Genomic DNA, 16,391 nt, shown 5'->3' with positions numbered 1-16,391 from the left:
TGCGACATGACTCCTTAGCCTACAACAGAAGAATGCTGCTTTGACTGGCGGCTAAAAGGATTTCAGTTTCTCTTTGTTGAAAGCTGCCTTTTAAGCCAAGAGACCTCTGACAGTCACAGCTGGTTAAAATGTACAGAGCAAAGCTGCACTGTGCTTGGTTTTGAACAGTCTCTAGCAACATATGCTTAATAACATACTCTTCTGTTCCCATTGTTTGTTTTTTCTTTGTTTTTTTTTGTTTTTTTTCACTTTGCTTTCTCTTCATCTGAGCTTTCTTGTTTCTTGCTTCTGCTGTTCATTAAGCAACCTCTCCTAGAAAGCAGTTTAAAAAAAAAAATAGAACTTAAAATATTTCTGGCAGACACTGTGCTTGAGACATTTCTTGACTTAAAAGATAGGTTTTGCAAGGATCTTTCTCTTCTCTCCATGTAGAGTTATCAGAAAAGCTAAGTAAAAGGTATTCACCCAATTTATAATGAAATAAATCTGCTTTGTCACCTTTATACTTAGTACCACTCCAACACTTTGAATGTGGCCAAGGACAAGCTATATCCATCTCTGAATAAGCCTGTCTTCCATCACCTTAATTGTTGAATGAGAAACCATTGGTTTTCATATTTGTGATTACTTGCCCTAGCATTTACTGTTAATGCATGAATGGGTGGGCTGATTGGGATCAGGGCCGTGCTTAGGGGCAGGCAGACGAGGCATCTGCCTAGGGCCCCGCACATTTCATTAAATAACAACCGTGGCGATCGTGGTGTCAAGGGCCCCGCACATACCCTATGCCTCGGGCCCCGCGGGGGGTAAGAACGGGCCTGATTGGGATGGCAGGTGTTTTGAGTGTAGTGAATTCTGTCTTATCATGATCGAGCTTCCTTATAAGGGGTGGTTTGGGTGTATAAATACTTATTAACATTATTAAAGTTTGATGTGATAGCATTGTTAAGAAAGTCCTCGTATTCAGTTAAGACGATGTTAATATCTGCATGTGTTAATGTCTTTATATGTAGTCCCCTTAAAAAATCAGTCTCTTCTGAGCCATTACTTGGCTTGTGAAAGCTTTTATAATGCTTTAAATCTATGTCTATTTTTTACATATTGCATGTGTTTTATATATATAGCTTGCTATGTCTGTCAACATCTATGACACTCCCCTCTTGTTTTCTATGATGTGTGTATAACAAAGAATCTCATGGGCTTTTCTAGCATGCTAAGTAAATCAAAGCTTAGATCGAAAAGTATGAGTGGATTATCTGACTGATATTTCAAAGGCTTCATATCCTTTGCTACTTTTCACATTTATAATATATATAATAATATATAAAGCAAATCACCTGTTTCATTAGTATGATATAGGTTTTCATATTATTTTTTACATCTGACAAATCACGCTACATGCATTCCAGTATACGTATCTATGGGACCCCTGTCTCTCGAAAAGTAAACCATACTGGGTCGATGGATCTGCACTGTTAAAGCGACTAAGACATCATCACAAAGCTGGATGTGTAATCAGTAGTAAAGTCGTGGCTATTTCTAGTTATCCATGATTTTTTTAAAAAACTAAATAAAAATTATAACAAAGACAAACAGTAATACACATTCTTGTTTTTGTCTATTTTGTGAAAAATATGTAACCGATATGTTAATGTATTCATCCAGGAAGTGTAAACTGCATTTTATCTCACATGTCAAGGTTACCATCGTGATATGACTCAGCGATTTATTGTGGCCCACAAATCTTTCGTGGATTTCGAGCTTCAGCTTTTCCTCCGTTCTTAAATACAGGTTTGCACTCAATTTAATGTAAGATTTTTGTTTGTAGGCTTTCACTTTTAATACTACTTAAAAAAATATACAAATAAACGGCATGTGTTAGTTTATGCTGTTCAGTATGATGAGAAGTTGGGGAGGCAGACAATTATGCGTAAGTCACTCTGAAAACTCAGCCGGCATTTTCTCCCCTTAGCAGTGATTAGTGCCCTTGGTTCAGCACTCGCTGTCAGGTATCTAGAAATTTATTTCTAGCCACGGACACCGTGAAATATTATTTATATCAGACCAAGGTGCTTGTGTTGTCGAATGTATAGCTGGTGCTTGAGAATTGCATTTTCTTCTCGCTTATCTCCTCCGTGTGTAAATGTGTGAGTGAGAGAGAGAGCCCACTACATGTACTATAGTTTTAGTTTGGAAAGTATTAATTGTTTATCAACTGTATTTGCTTAAATACTACATGTACTAACCTATATACACTTCCTGCACTAGACTACCCCCACAAAAAATGTCAGAGGAACCATGGAAATTGTACTACTATGATAAGCAGCTACTCCAGGGAGGACCTGGAAGGGCGGGCTTCGTGCGCCTAATGTTTGAAGAAGCGGGTGTGCCCTACATAGAGGAAAATGAGAGGATCTATCAACTGTTTAGGGGTGGCGAATGGAAAGGCTACCCCACTTTTGCCCCTCCTCTGATTCAGAGAGGTATATGGAAATATTATTTCCGAACATCTTTAGAAAAATTATCACTTCCTAGCATGTTACTACCCCATGTTTTTATATGAACTCCCACATTCAATCAATGACAAGACGCAAGTGCAAAGATTAAACCGATAGCTTTACCAGGCATAGTTATAAACGACACTACAGGCAGTGTTATTTCCTGTTGCAGATGATTTCAGTCTTTCCCAGACGGGGATTATCTGCAAGTACCTGGGGAAGAAGTACGGGCTGTATCCGACGAATGAAGTAGACGAATGGCATGCTGAACAGGTCAACGCAACTATTCATGATTACATCGGCGAAGGTACTTGCTGTGGGATTAATAGCCAATGACTGATGGGCTGATTAGTTACTTTTTGATAAAGGATCCACTGTATATGTAGCCACTTTCTCCCTGTATTTGGTTGTCTCTCCAGTAGTATTAAATGTGACAATCGAATCAAAATCCTTGTCGTACCAGATCACATGGGCACACCAGACCACCTTACAATTTAGGGTTCCTGGTTTCCTGCGAGTGTAGCAACCATTTTCCCTTGGCTAGACTGGTGGTAAGTTAGGGAATGCTAACATTTCCCGAGCAAACATAAGCGATGTCTGTGTTATTCGCTCGCCACACCAAATGGCTAAAACGAAAAGCTCATGCAGCTCTTTGACGCTTAAAGGCAAACCAGGCGGCAAAAAAAAAAAAAAAAAAACAAAACACGTAGCTAATCAAAAAGTTGAAAAATGGAGGGGCCTAGAAAAGGATGCTCCTATTTATGTAATTTAAAAAAACAACTTACAAATAAAACCAAAATCTGTGGCATTGCGATGACAATAATCCACAGTATCTTTCTCGCAAGTGAAATTTCTGGGGTTTTTTTAAGAGTACATTAAAGTGGTTATTTTTCAGGTCGCCTAGCTTTTCATGGTAAAAACTGGACCGCGTCTTACTTCGCTCAAGTCGAAGAAACTAAACCCTACATTGAATTCTTTACGAAGGAGCGTCTTCCAAACTTCTTGCGTCACTTCGAGAACGTTCTGAAAGCCAACAATGGAGGGCATGGGTAAGACAGCTCAAGAAATAAAAAAGGAAAAGATAAGAACGAAAAAGGAAATACATAGCAGTGTGTTTATAAAGCTGGGTCCTGGAGATTAAAGTTATTAAAATGTGCTGACGATGGACGAGATCGTTAGTTTAAAATTGTGGGGTACACCGTGTTTCTATAAAACCGATTATCTAAATAGATTTCAGGCTAACAAGTGTTTAAAATGAGTAATGTATTGTGGAATTGGCCTAATTATTATGACTATTTTGGAATCGGAGTTGGGGCGGATGCTTGCCAGTTGCACAGTTGTCAACAAGTCCTTAAACCACGCTTCTCATGAGAAATCACTGTTGGTACCGGAAATTGTTTTTAGACACACTATAGGAAACAAGATTTGGATTGTTTTTGCCAGTTGTTGAGCTGAATATCTAAGGGATGTCATAAAGTGACAAGATGTTTCCAAACACAGTAATAAAGACGATATAGAATGAGCTAAACACAATAGGGTGTCAGCGCCTTATTGAAAACGTTTCCATTTTGTTTTCTTTGATGCTTTTGGACGAGCTTGAAGCCTTGCAACTGTATCACTACAAATGAATTATGACCGAGGAATTTTTTTTCAGGTTTTTGTTCGGAAACAACGTAACCTACGTTGACCTTGGTCTGTTGCACGTGCTACGTGCCACAGAAGCGCAGTTCCCAGAAGCCTGGGCTGCCCAGTCCCTCCCTCTCCTGAAAGCCTTCAAACAGCGCATGGAAGAGAGGCCACGAATAGCTGCTTACATCAACTCGGATAGGTACCTGCCGTTCTCCGGCAACAGCATGATGTAAGACAGCAACACTCTGCTCGCGGTTTTTACAATGTATTCGAGTTTGTTTTGAAAGGTAGGTAAGATATAAAGAACGCCCTTTTTATATTTTATCATACTGATTGTGGCGAGCAGGAAAGCAGGAAAGAGCTCACTTTTTTTTAAAAATGATAGTTCACTTTGAAGGGTTCAGAGGTTCAAAAACACACACAAAAGCAGGTCAAGTGTGAAGTGTGCTTTCAAAATTTTACTCGACAAATTAAAAAGGTCAGAATTCATATGTGATATTTGTCGTTGTATGCAGCATGCTGAAACCAATGTGTCCACCAAATACTAGTTTAGCTTTATGAAATAAAGTCATATTGCTCAACCAAGATCGAATAATTTTTGTGTTCTGATAGCATTATATTGACGAAAGTAAGATGTATTACAAGAAAATTGTTCGTAAATAGACAGGTGTTTATACTATTGCGCCTTCTTCGTTTGTGTGTGTGTGTGTGAGTGAAACTAGACACACACGACACTGATGTATAACAAGAAGTGCCATATATGCATGAAATAGAGAATAATAATAATTATAATAAAAGCTTTTCTAAAGCCCATTTCCCTGCCTGCAGCAAGCTAGGTGCTCTCTCACACACACACGTCACTGGCACATAAACATGTTAACAAGTTAACGCAAATAATAGCATACTTACGATAAACACTATTGAAAGTTTAAGTATATTTCTCATAAAATAGTGACGATCTTAATCTGAAACCCCCAGGCTTGAGACAGGGAAAAGTCCTAAAAAAATCTTGCGGTTTTTAACGGACAAAAAATAAATCATTATTGATGCCTTGCATATACTAAGTCTTAAATCTGGAGGGTAAATATTTAATTACAACAAAACTCTATCCCTTGCCCTTTTTCGCTATATACATCCATTCATTCACGCACTGTTCAACCCGAAGTGTACAAGTCAGAGTGTTTTATTTTCATCCGTGCTGTTTCGACACTGTACAAGTCACATGTGCTTAACCGGCGACTTTCTCCAGCTCAGCAAGGGCCCTGCAAATCACAGTTGTTTGGTGTTAGTGGATGTTTTATGTCTGTTCAATGAGGGCCGACACCATTTCCTCTCGATCGAAAAAATCACTTTTACATTAAGTATCACAAAGTTTCTATGAGAATCTTACTTCCAAGATAAAAATTCCAATATAATAATAATAATAATAAAATAAATAAACAACTTGGAAAGCAGAACAAATGGCTAAAACGCAGATTGTACAAAAAGATTAAGATTATGGGATTCACTATTCCTAAGATATTCTCAGCTTTTTGTTCCTCGATATACTATATCTCCCGCTTAGAACATCAAATGACATAGTGTGCACAGCGGTAGCAAATAACAATGTCAGCTAGAAGACTAAGCCAAACAGAGCCAGACTTATAAAGCCTGTACTACGAAAATCCTCAGGAAATGAAATGCGTTATCAGCAACAAGAGATTTTCGTTATATAGGTAAGGGGAGATAACCCAGTGAACACTCCGAAGATTGCCTTGAATGTTTTTGCTCCAGTGTAAAGTGTATAAAGGTGAATTTTCTATGTACTTACGCTTTGCACAGTGGGCCACACAATGTAGCCGCCAGGGGAGCGGCTGGCCCCAGGAGGGAGGCAGCGGCTCCAGTGCACACAGTGCTGCAGCCTGCTTCAGTGGCTTGCGAGTCGATGAGAGGAACCAGTTGTTTCACTATCGCGTCAAAGTTGATGTGGCTTGCCAAACCTAAATCATCATCATCATCAATCATCAATCATCATCATCATCATCATCATCATCGAGTATTGTCCATTTCTTTATGCTTTGCTCATCTGTGTAAGCAGAATTTGAAGATTTGTAGCAGGACAGTTATGAACGGCCGTCCGTAATCCCCAAAACAGCCTTCCATCTTTATTCACCTTGGTTTTAGCTTCCGTTATAGTTGTCTTTCTAGAGCTGTCTTGTTTGTATAAGTTAACTGCATCGCAACATGTGTGTCTTTTTTTTTTTTTTTATCGCAAACTAGAAAAATGCAAGCGAGACGAGACCAATTTCTGGCCGACTACTTATAAGAACAGTGCGGCTTCATTTATTTCGAGGCATATTGTAGGACTCACCTTCTACACTGTGAACAACTTTGTTGAATTCGTCTTTGGCGCTGTCCCAGGCGTGAGAGAACCAGTTGCCAATGTCTTTGAATGTGTCGACGAGGAATCGCTTGTCTTGGCTGCGAGCCATGCGAGGGTGAGCCGAGGCCATGGCCACGAGTGCCAGCAACAGGACGACAGCGAACTTCATTGTGAGGCTTTAATCTAGCATCAGACGACAAAAATATCGATGAAAAAGACATCACCTACACATACATTAACCCCTTCCCCACCGCCGCTTTCCAACACACTCCCAGGGGAGAATATCTCTCGGAGTTTGAAAATTTCCCGCACAGTGATTAAAACGTTTAGTCCATTCAACGTCGGTTCAAAAGTGTACTAGACCTGGGAACGAATATTTTGTCTGTTTTGAGTTTTAGTGTACGGAAAAGGCTTACAAGTGACTAGGACTCACGAAAAAATATAGTAATGTAACTATAACTCATTTACAAAATCTTAAATTAATTTTACGTATATCAAGGCAGAAGAACTTTACATTTTATGATACACTTTTCCGAATCTCTGTTGTAGTTTGGCAAAAGCATGTAAAGAATATTAACTTTTACGAAGAATATCAGAAGACATGTTTTGCAAGGTGTTTTGTTACCGATACTCAGATTAAGCTGTGATTGGTAGGTTCAAGCACATTGCAGTTTATTCATATGATGTCACATCTAGGTGCCATGAATTCAAAAATAGCTCAGATGTTGTCTTACCAGCTACTGTCGAAGTGAAAAACTTCGTCCTGCAGAATAAAAGTCCTGCAGGAGCAGGTATGCCATCTGCTTTTATGTGGTATCCTACGTGACTGTGTGACGTCACTGGGGTATTTTAGAAGCACACTATCAGTTAAGGTTTGGCCCATAGTACGTGTCTTCAAACCAGTTACTGCACTAGAAACTGCAACCTGTGTGTCTATGTATGACACAGGTCTTTTATAATTAGAGATGAAGAGTCACAGTTTCTGTAGCCTTGCGTCCCCCACCCTTATGGAAAAAGTGTAGTGGAGAGGGCACACAACACATATTTACAGTTTCTGATGATCTCTGTTACACACACACAAAACATCTGTTACACAGAGAACTTAGTTGAGTGGCTGGGACATTTTCCATCATGCCTCGTCCTTGCTTACTTCGCAAGGGTAAAGGTCACTGAATTGCCGTCCCCTGTTGCGCATGCCAGCCCACGTGCCAGCGCCAAAAACACTGAATACAAGATGTGTTATAAAGGGAAATCTTGATGTAAACAACGATGACTGTTTTCCAGAGGACCTTCGTGGCCAAGTGATTAGATTAGGAGGAGATCATGACATACAGGAGAAGGCATTTTGTTTGTGTCGTTGTTTAGCAAATCGCAGTCCAGTGTTCATGACACCCTGCAGAAGATAGTTCTCCAGGGTAACGTTGAAGGCGGTGGACACCGAGGCAGAAGAAAAAAAAAATTAATTTTTGGCAAACGGTGTGTCCGGAAAACGACATCTCATTGTATTAGAAAGAGGAAAGTCGGTCGAAAACCTATCTATCGGACAATTTTTCCTACTTTCTTTGTAAACAACTAAGCTTTTTTCCTTGCAATGTCTCCACCATTTTGTTAATTTTGAATACCTGTAATGTTCCGACTAAAATATTCTTCTAATTCAAGAAGCTGTTGCTATTTATAATCCTCTCTTACCCTGGACTGTCTGTGAGATTGGCAGATGTTGCGACACAGGACTCGGCTTTTCTTTAGCTTCAAGCAGGTAATTTGTGGACTGTCTTCCCTCAAATAAGATACGCTTTCTTTTTGAATTTTAAACGCTTTAATAAACTATCTGACCAAGCATTGCCTGAGATAAACAATCACCCTTGAGATGGAAGGAGTGAGGGATGTGGAGAAATTCCAGAATATGCATCGTAAGCATAAAAGCAAAAGACAGCAATGAGCTTCAAACATTCTGCTCTGATATAGAAACCTTGTCTTAAATTTTGGCGCATGTTAAGGTAAAACATTTAGTTTACTTTGAAGTTTATCATTTTAATGAAAGTCACATCTACTCAAACGTGCAACGTGGACAGATTTTTCGGTGAACTGAGATTCAAAAGGAATAAATATTGTCACTACAGACAAAACAAAAATATTATGTTAGACGCTATTGTGTAATAAGATGTTTTGTTACAGGCTGCATATATAACAACAGGTCATCCAAAATGTAATTGTAGTTTCACCATTAATAGTTATTGTTGATGTTAAACGCGTACTACAATGAGGAGAGTGAGGTGGTCCCGGAATGATATCTAGCTGTTTGTTTTAATTTTAATCATTATAGAAAAAAATAGGTTTACCAAAGAGTCCAGCACAGACGGAAAGCGCACACAACTCTATACTTGTCTCAGGTCCACTACTGTATAAAGAATCCTTGATGGCTGAGGGCAAGATGAGTGCGGATACACTACTGAAGATGTCTTAACACAAGGATTTGATCCATTGGCAGACAATTGAAATATCATCTGATGTCTGCGCCCTAACTGACAGCTTCACGTCGGACCACGTGTTGTCTACATTGAACACTATTCTTACTTTACAGGAAAACAGTATTTTCGGTCTCAAACACTACAGTCACCTGCCATTCTCTAGTACGCCGCTCTCTGTGGACTTGATACGAGGACCGCGGACTTCCGAGTCTGACTGCTGGGATATGAATGCTCTTCCCTCCTTGTCAACAATTTATAATGTTACGAAGGGGGATCACATTACAGCACTTTGTTTATCTGAAGGTGAGCGTGGCTTAGGATTGTGCCAATATATGTTATTAGTAAGCGTTTAGAGCTTAACGGGAGCTTAGTTACATCCGACCACATCCTCTTATCTTCCCTGGTATCGACAACTGCTGACATCTTGTTTATTAGTACAATGATACGGCGGTAGGTGGCACTGCGACATTCGGTGTTTGAGCCGCTAAGTAAATATTACATTCTCTACATTTTATACATGTCACAGATTGGTGTGTGTGTACGTGTGTGTCGCGATGGGTGTGTTGGTGCATGTGTTTGTGTATCTATATTGTTTGAAACTGTGTTTCTGTGGAGCTCATGAAAATAAATATTATAAACACTATACACACACAATTTACAGCCAGTAAGACCGACACAAAGTCTAAGTTCCCTATAACTTAAACAGTAGAAAGTGTTTCCTTCACCCTATCCTTCCTCCTCCTCATCAACATCATCAAGGTGTCAGAGGTATACTAGCAAGTCTTGCAAATTTACGTGAAGTCTGTGACAAGAGAGGGGAGGGCTTCTCTCTGTGCATGGAATTTGTTTTTCGCATGTGCGTCTGGAGAACAGAAAGTGTATATTTATGGAGATTTGATGAAACATATTTTGCTCTGAGCTGTATAAAATTGTTAGAACATCATTGTACACTGACGTGTCGCATAAGCAATAAAAATAAAAAAATGTTTTAGCAAACAACGAAACGTTTTACTATAAAATGATATTTGAAAGACGAGGAAATTATCGCTTGCTTGAAATATAGGTAACCGATACATATTAACTTAGAAAGTTCCTATTATGTGCCCACTAATCTCCTAAAAAATACCAAAAGTAATATAGGAGATATTTGAAAACGTGTTTACCTGTTTGTAGTAATGTGTTGTTTATGTTGTATCCGTCCAAAAATACAGATCCACGCACCTGTTTTTCCGTCACTACGTCAGCAGTGCTCGCTGGGATGTTTTTTCTACTGACTGTGATGACTGAGATAATAAACATTCAGAAAACCCAAAGGACATTACTTAAGCCCGGTATTTGCAATGTTTGGGGTAGGATAAATGCTTGAGCTGAGATTAACAGCTATGGAGTGTTAGTCAATACTATGTTTGGCTTTAATTCTATTTGAATTGACATCTGATCCTCCTAAAAACTACATCTATAGTCTCTACAATTTGTTTACCTAAGCCTGTGTATGTCCCGTAAAAACTGATTGTAAAAGCAGATTAAGAAAAGAGTTCACGTGGAAGTAGGAGAGCGCGGAATGTGGTGGACACCGAGGCAGCAGAAGAAAAGATGGGTGGCTAAAAAGTAGTGGACCGGCTGTCCATCGGGGACCTTCTCTCGTGGGGGCACGACCGACCCCGCTGACGCTAACTCAAGCTTCATCCCATTGTATCTCCCCTACAACGAGTACCTTCGGAACCAGTTAAAGGAGGAGAACAGATCATATCCTCTACTGTAAAGTTTTGCTAACCTCTGCTAAATTCTCAACCAGTTATAACAACCTGGAAACGAACGACATATGTTTTTAGTAGAGATACAGTACCCTTGTTCTGCTGTATCAAAACACCTTCTTACACGTGTAATGCACGTATGTGTAACTAGACTTTGCGTGTATTATAGTCAGCCAACATTTGTTCACCACAGAAGGAAAGAGCACCCAACTCTCTACTGGCGGAGGTAGGGTAATTAGCAGAGTAGGATCAGAGAGCTTAGATATAGAGAGGGTGCACTCCTCCTTTATCCTTACTTGTTAAGAAAAGTAGTGACAGAGTTGCGTCCCTTCGAAATGGGGTGCTACGGCGCAGTTGCTACTATCAACCACTACTAAACAAAGTAGTCTCTAGCAGTGTTTGTCTTTGGAGTAAATGTCTAGGTGTTTGCGATATGAAATGACTTTTATCTAAGAACAGATTTTTGTGTCTTTTATTGATGAGAATTGCTTAGATAAGGGTAGTTTGGGAGAGTTGTAATACAAGTATGACAGCTGACTATATTTAAAAAGGATAACTTTTATAAATTCAAACAGCACATCCATGAGCACAAATTTGCATTTATTTAAAACCCATAAAAATCTAATTTATGAGAATTTATGAATATGAGAAAAGCAGTTAAAAACAGACTTACACATGAATATAAACATGACACATTCAGAATACTTGCTCACATACTCAGACATAGATTTCTGTTTACATACAAGAATGCAGCAATAAATTCTCACACAAATCATAATACATGTAATCATAATTAATAACAAATCATAATACTACTATTAATAATAATGTATATATTTATATACATTCATATCCCTTATTGTAAGAACATTGGTGGACAATTTAAAGATAACAGCGATGCTTACTATGAAATATACAGCAAGCAGATACTCAAAAGGGATCATTCACACATGTACTTTAAATAAAGATTTATAACATTTTCTTTCACACTGTTCTAAAATAATTTTAAATTACTTTAGCTTAAAAGCTACTAATGATGTAACTTATTATTATTATTATTATAACTATTGTCATCACTTTCTTCGCCTCCTCATCATTAAACCTATTTCAATCCTTCTCCAGATTTTTTAGTTTGATTAGTTACAAAGCTGTAAGAGGAAGAAGTTTACCGAATCCATATCATTAGTTTAGCACAAGTACAAATATTTATTGAAAGGTTTGTAAACCGTACTAGAAAGAGCTCTTTCGTAATTTCCGCTTTCTTTTATAATACATCGAAACGAACATTTAAGCAAGTAGTGTAAGACTAGCGTTTTAATGAAATTGATTAAAAAAATTAAAGTGACGGGATACAGCGACTGACGTACATTACAAACGATGTATTAAGAAGTTTAAAAAATAGTTATAAATGCATGCATCTTTCTATTGTTTATCTATATTTGATAAAACTGCATGAGGTTTATAATAATGGGATTAAAACAAGTCAGGAAAAATACTAGGTTATTTCGAAGATGGCTTATAGCCTACCAAAAAACGATTTTTCAGTCTTATATGTTAAAAAGAGGCGATTATTTAAATGCCAAAAAAAAAAAACCCAGAAAATTTTGATGTCGCATTCTATTGGAAACTAATTTTAACATTTTCTGACTTCTTGAAACTCATGATGAACATAAATATAGTAATCTAAAGTTATTACTTAAATCATACTTGATAATTAATATTTTACGATAAAAAGGGACTTGTAAATGTTATCTTAGTATGATGAACAAAAGATGTAGCAGCGAAGGATGCTGTCTGTCGGCTGTCACATTATCTTTTAAAATTTGAATATATTTCAAAGAAAGATTGTGGCTTCAATTTATGTAATGTTTTACAAACAAGAACTTAAAACTAAAGAGACAGATTGGCAGACGACAGTCACAGATAAAGGTTTAAAGTGCGCGTGAGCACTCTCTCGCTCTCTCACACACACACACACGAGCCCACATCCAGGCCTGACGAGAGGGGGGGACAGGGGGGTCTGGTGTACCCGGGCCCGCGGCTGTCAAGGGGGCCCGGCCTTGGTCAGTGGATTTTTTTTCTTCTTCTTATTGAGATTCGAATTGTAAACATACATTATATACTGGGAAAATAATTTACGATTACAAGTACAAGGGGCCCGGAGAGGTCTGTCCCGGGGCCCGGGCTGGCTCTCGGCGGCCCTGCCCACATCACACACCCAAACACAGTTTCACGTATATATTAAAAGATAGGTAGATAGAGGGAGTAACTGAAATAAAATAGTAAAATGATTAAAACAAAAACACAAAGATTGTACCAAGAACTAACAAAAAATGAGTCGCGTCTGCACCCCGACGTAGAAACAACGACAATGTATAGTTTACTGTACGTAAAGTCATGTGATTAATATTAATAAGTATGAACTTGCTGGCTGACACAATGAGTGTCATTAATTTGCTTTAAGAGATCACAGAAAGACGACCTCAAGTCAGTTCTGCTGTTGCTGCTGTCTTCACTCACCTTTGAGTTCTCTCGAAGACGTCTCGTCACTCTGAAGACCGATGGCGCTTATGCCGGCTTTTATTTGCTTTCACTACATTATCCACTAATCATGATCGTGACCTTTTTTTACAGAAGACACGAAGAAGTATGTTTTTATTTTTTTGCTAATTATCTTAACATCTGAAGTCAGCGGATAGGCATGAGGTAGAAACTGGGCATAAACTCAAGAAAGGTACATTTGGTGAATGTTATCAGATCATGAGGTGGGATACTGTCATATTGGGGCGAGAGACGCTAAAATAATGTTTCGGGTAACAACAAACTAGCCCCTCACATTTTTGGTTCAATTATATTGTAATACTATAGCCTCCATGAAAGTTGTAATTTTGCAGTATTGTATACGATAGGAAATCTACAATTTTAACCGGTTCTTAATAGACTTCTTTTTCCGTTCTCCACATTTGACCTTTCAAAGTTCTAACAAGCGACACCTTACATGGGATCTAACCTTGTCTTTGGGGTGTCGTGGGTATTATGGAACTAGCTATCATAATTTTTCTTCATGTAAACGTTGAATCGCTTGTGTTGCCTGTGTGAAAACCTCGGATTGTGTAAAACAATACAGACGACTGTCGGGAAGTGTGCAATCTCGCGCGCACACACACACACACATTTACTATTACCACCTGATCGTTACTCTGAACAGAAAAAAACACTCTCATCATTGATGCTTTTAAAGGTTTTTATTTCATGTCCTCGACCTTTTTTCAAAAAGGCATCTTCATCGAGTCAGCGACAGACTTTTCTCAGCCTGTAATAGGTTCACCAACTCTGCAAAACACACAGTTGTAATTTGAACACATGATGCAAATGACAAGAGCAAATGTATTACTAAACTACTCTATGGCATTCTTTTCTCTAATATTAAATATATAGAATAATATCTTGTCTATTTCATTGTTGATACGATCCAATGATCATTATTGTTATCGTTGTTGTTATTATTATTATTACTATTGTCGTCATCACTATCTTTATCATTAAACCTGTGTCAATCCTTCTCCAGTTTTGGGTTCTATTTTGTTTTAAACCAACAGTCAGAAAAATGGCCCTGCTGTTACATCCTGCTACATCAAGAGCACTTTCGAAATCAATTTTCAAGGAAAAGAACCGAGAATTGTTCACTTCTATCTGAAATATCGTTGGCGAGTCGAGAAGTCAACTACCTTACTGTCGATGTCTTCATGTCGTAGAAAGGACATCGAAAACATATTGCTAAGAACCTTGTGGAAAATATTTGAGGTATAAATTCAGTTTTCTTAAATGTCTCTCCAAGTAGTAAAAGAGGAAATGTTCACTTACAAGGCACATGCGGCATCGCACAAATTGATGTAATGGGGAGCAATGGCTTCGCAGGTTGTTACACACATGTCCGGGGTGACGGCGGAATGAGACCTCAGTGCTGTCACCAGTCTCTGAGCCAGGGCTTGCACTTCCGCTGCAATTCAAGAAGAGTATCACGACATTGATCGAAAAAAAATTTGGTTACTCTACATAAGAAACACAGTATCTTGCAGCCGAACTAAATATTGTTTTATTTAACTAATGATTTGCCACAAAGCTGTAAGAGGAAGAAACTTACCGACCGAGTCCTGATCATTAGTTTTAGCACCAGTATAAATATTTATTGAAAAACCAAAAAAGCCAGTCATACTAGAAAGAGTCTCTTTGTCATTTCCACCTTCTTTCATAATACATCTCAACAAACATTTCAGAAGGTAGAGTACTTCCGAATTTCTACTTTCATAAAAAAAATGCAATCATTTAAATGCCAGAAAACCACAAAGTTTTAAAATGTTGCACTTTATTGGCAACTGGTCGTAACATTTTCTGATTTCTTGAAACTTATTATGAATATAAATATAGCCATCTAAAAATGTTAATTTATTAATACTTGACATTACAAATTATATATCAAGGGACTTGTAAATGTAAATGTTATCTCAGTATGATGAACAGAAGATGTAGCAGCGAAGGAAGCTGTCTGTCGACAGTCACATTTAAAAAAAAATGTGAATATATTTCAAAGAAACATTGCGGCTTAGATTTATGTAATGTTTTACAAGCAAGAACTTAAAATTAAAGAGACAGATTGACAGACGAAGACAGTTACAGATAAAAGTTTAAAGTGAGCGTGCGCACTCTCTCTCACACACGCGCGAGCCTTCAACCTCACATACCCAAACACAGTTTCACATGTATATGTAGAGGGAGTAAGACTTTGAACTAAAATAGTAAAATTATATATACAAAAACTCAAAAATTGTACCAAGAACTAACCTATAGCAAGTCGCTTCTCCCCAGAAGCAATGGCGACAAACACGACAGCAAACAGAAGGATAAGGCAGGCCTTCATCTTCACAATCTGAAGCAAAGTAACATCGCATGGTATGACGGACCAAACCAGATTTTATTGGTAAAGAAAATTAATGCTAAAAAATCTTAAAGTACAAACAACAACAATGTATAGTTTACTGTACGTAATGTCCTGCGATTAATATTAATAAGTACGAACTTGCTGCCTAACACAATGAGTGTGACTAATTTGTTTTCAAAGATCACAGACAGACGACCTCAAGTCAGTTCTGTTGTTGCTGCCTTCACTCACCTTTGAGTTCTCTCGAAGACGTCTCGTCACTCTGAAGACCGATGGAACTTCTGCCGGCTTTTATTTGCTTTCACTTCATTGTGCACTAATCATGATCGTGATATTTTTTTACTGAATGCAGGAAAAAGGATTTTTTTTTTAATTGTTTGCTTGTTATCTTAACATCTGAACTAGCGGATTGGGAATGAGATAAAAAAAAGTGGGCATAAACTTACGAAAGGTACATTTGATGAATCTTATCAATGATATATGCACAAGTGAAAGACTTGAGCTGTATTCTAGTTTTAAGAGCTACGTACAACCTGAGAGATATGTAAATATACTGAGAATACGATGTTTTAGAGAAGCATTTATTAAGTTTAGATTTGGAATATCACCCATCCATGTACATCGTTATCGCTACAAAAATGATGTATCTCCCAGTTGTTAAGCTGCCCCCGGTGCAAGAATGAGATAGAAGATGAAGTGCATGTGTTGTTCGATTGTCCTGCCTATGAAAGTTATAGAGCG

General features: G+C 38.1%; 2 protein-coding genes across 3 annotated transcripts; one reads left to right on the top strand and one right to left on the bottom strand.

Moving 5' to 3' along the window:
• Positions 1-1,696: 1,696 nt before the first annotated feature.
• On the top strand, positions 1,697-4,719 carry LOC112565003 (glutathione S-transferase-like). 2 transcript variants are annotated; one of them, XM_025240209.1, is made up of 5 exons: positions 1,697-1,791; positions 2,269-2,483; positions 2,671-2,805; positions 3,394-3,547; positions 4,153-4,714. In XM_025240209.1, the coding sequence occupies exons 2-5, from the start codon at positions 2,285-2,287 to the stop codon at positions 4,358-4,360; spliced, it is 696 nt and encodes a 231-aa protein (XP_025095994.1). In that variant the 5' UTR covers positions 1,697-1,791; positions 2,269-2,284; the 3' UTR covers positions 4,361-4,714. The 2 variants fall into 2 exon arrangements, with proteins under 2 accessions (XP_025095994.1, XP_025095995.1); XM_025240210.1 differs by lacking the exon at positions 1,697-1,791 and adding an exon at positions 1,896-2,009 and having other exon boundaries at positions 4,153-4,719.
• A 575-nt stretch (positions 4,720-5,294) lies between these two features.
• LOC112565004 (conotoxin Cl14.12-like) lies at positions 5,295-7,341 on the bottom strand. The gene is made up of 4 exons (XM_025240211.1): positions 7,224-7,341; positions 6,478-6,672; positions 5,938-6,106; positions 5,295-5,389 (listed from the first exon to the last, which is right to left on the bottom strand). The coding sequence occupies exons 2-4, from the start codon at positions 6,656-6,658 to the stop codon at positions 5,356-5,358; spliced, it is 384 nt and encodes a 127-aa protein (XP_025095996.1). The 5' UTR covers positions 6,659-6,672; positions 7,224-7,341; the 3' UTR covers positions 5,295-5,355.
• Between the last annotated feature and the right edge of the window lie 9,050 nt (positions 7,342-16,391).

The sequence above is a fragment of the Pomacea canaliculata genome, linkage group LG5 (genome assembly GCF_003073045.1).
Source record: "Pomacea canaliculata isolate SZHN2017 linkage group LG5, ASM307304v1, whole genome shotgun sequence".
Lineage (NCBI taxonomy): Eukaryota > Metazoa > Mollusca > Gastropoda > Architaenioglossa > Ampullariidae > Pomacea > Pomacea canaliculata.
The sequence above is the reverse complement of the archived record's forward strand: the minus strand, read 5'-3'. Positions and strand labels throughout refer to the sequence as shown.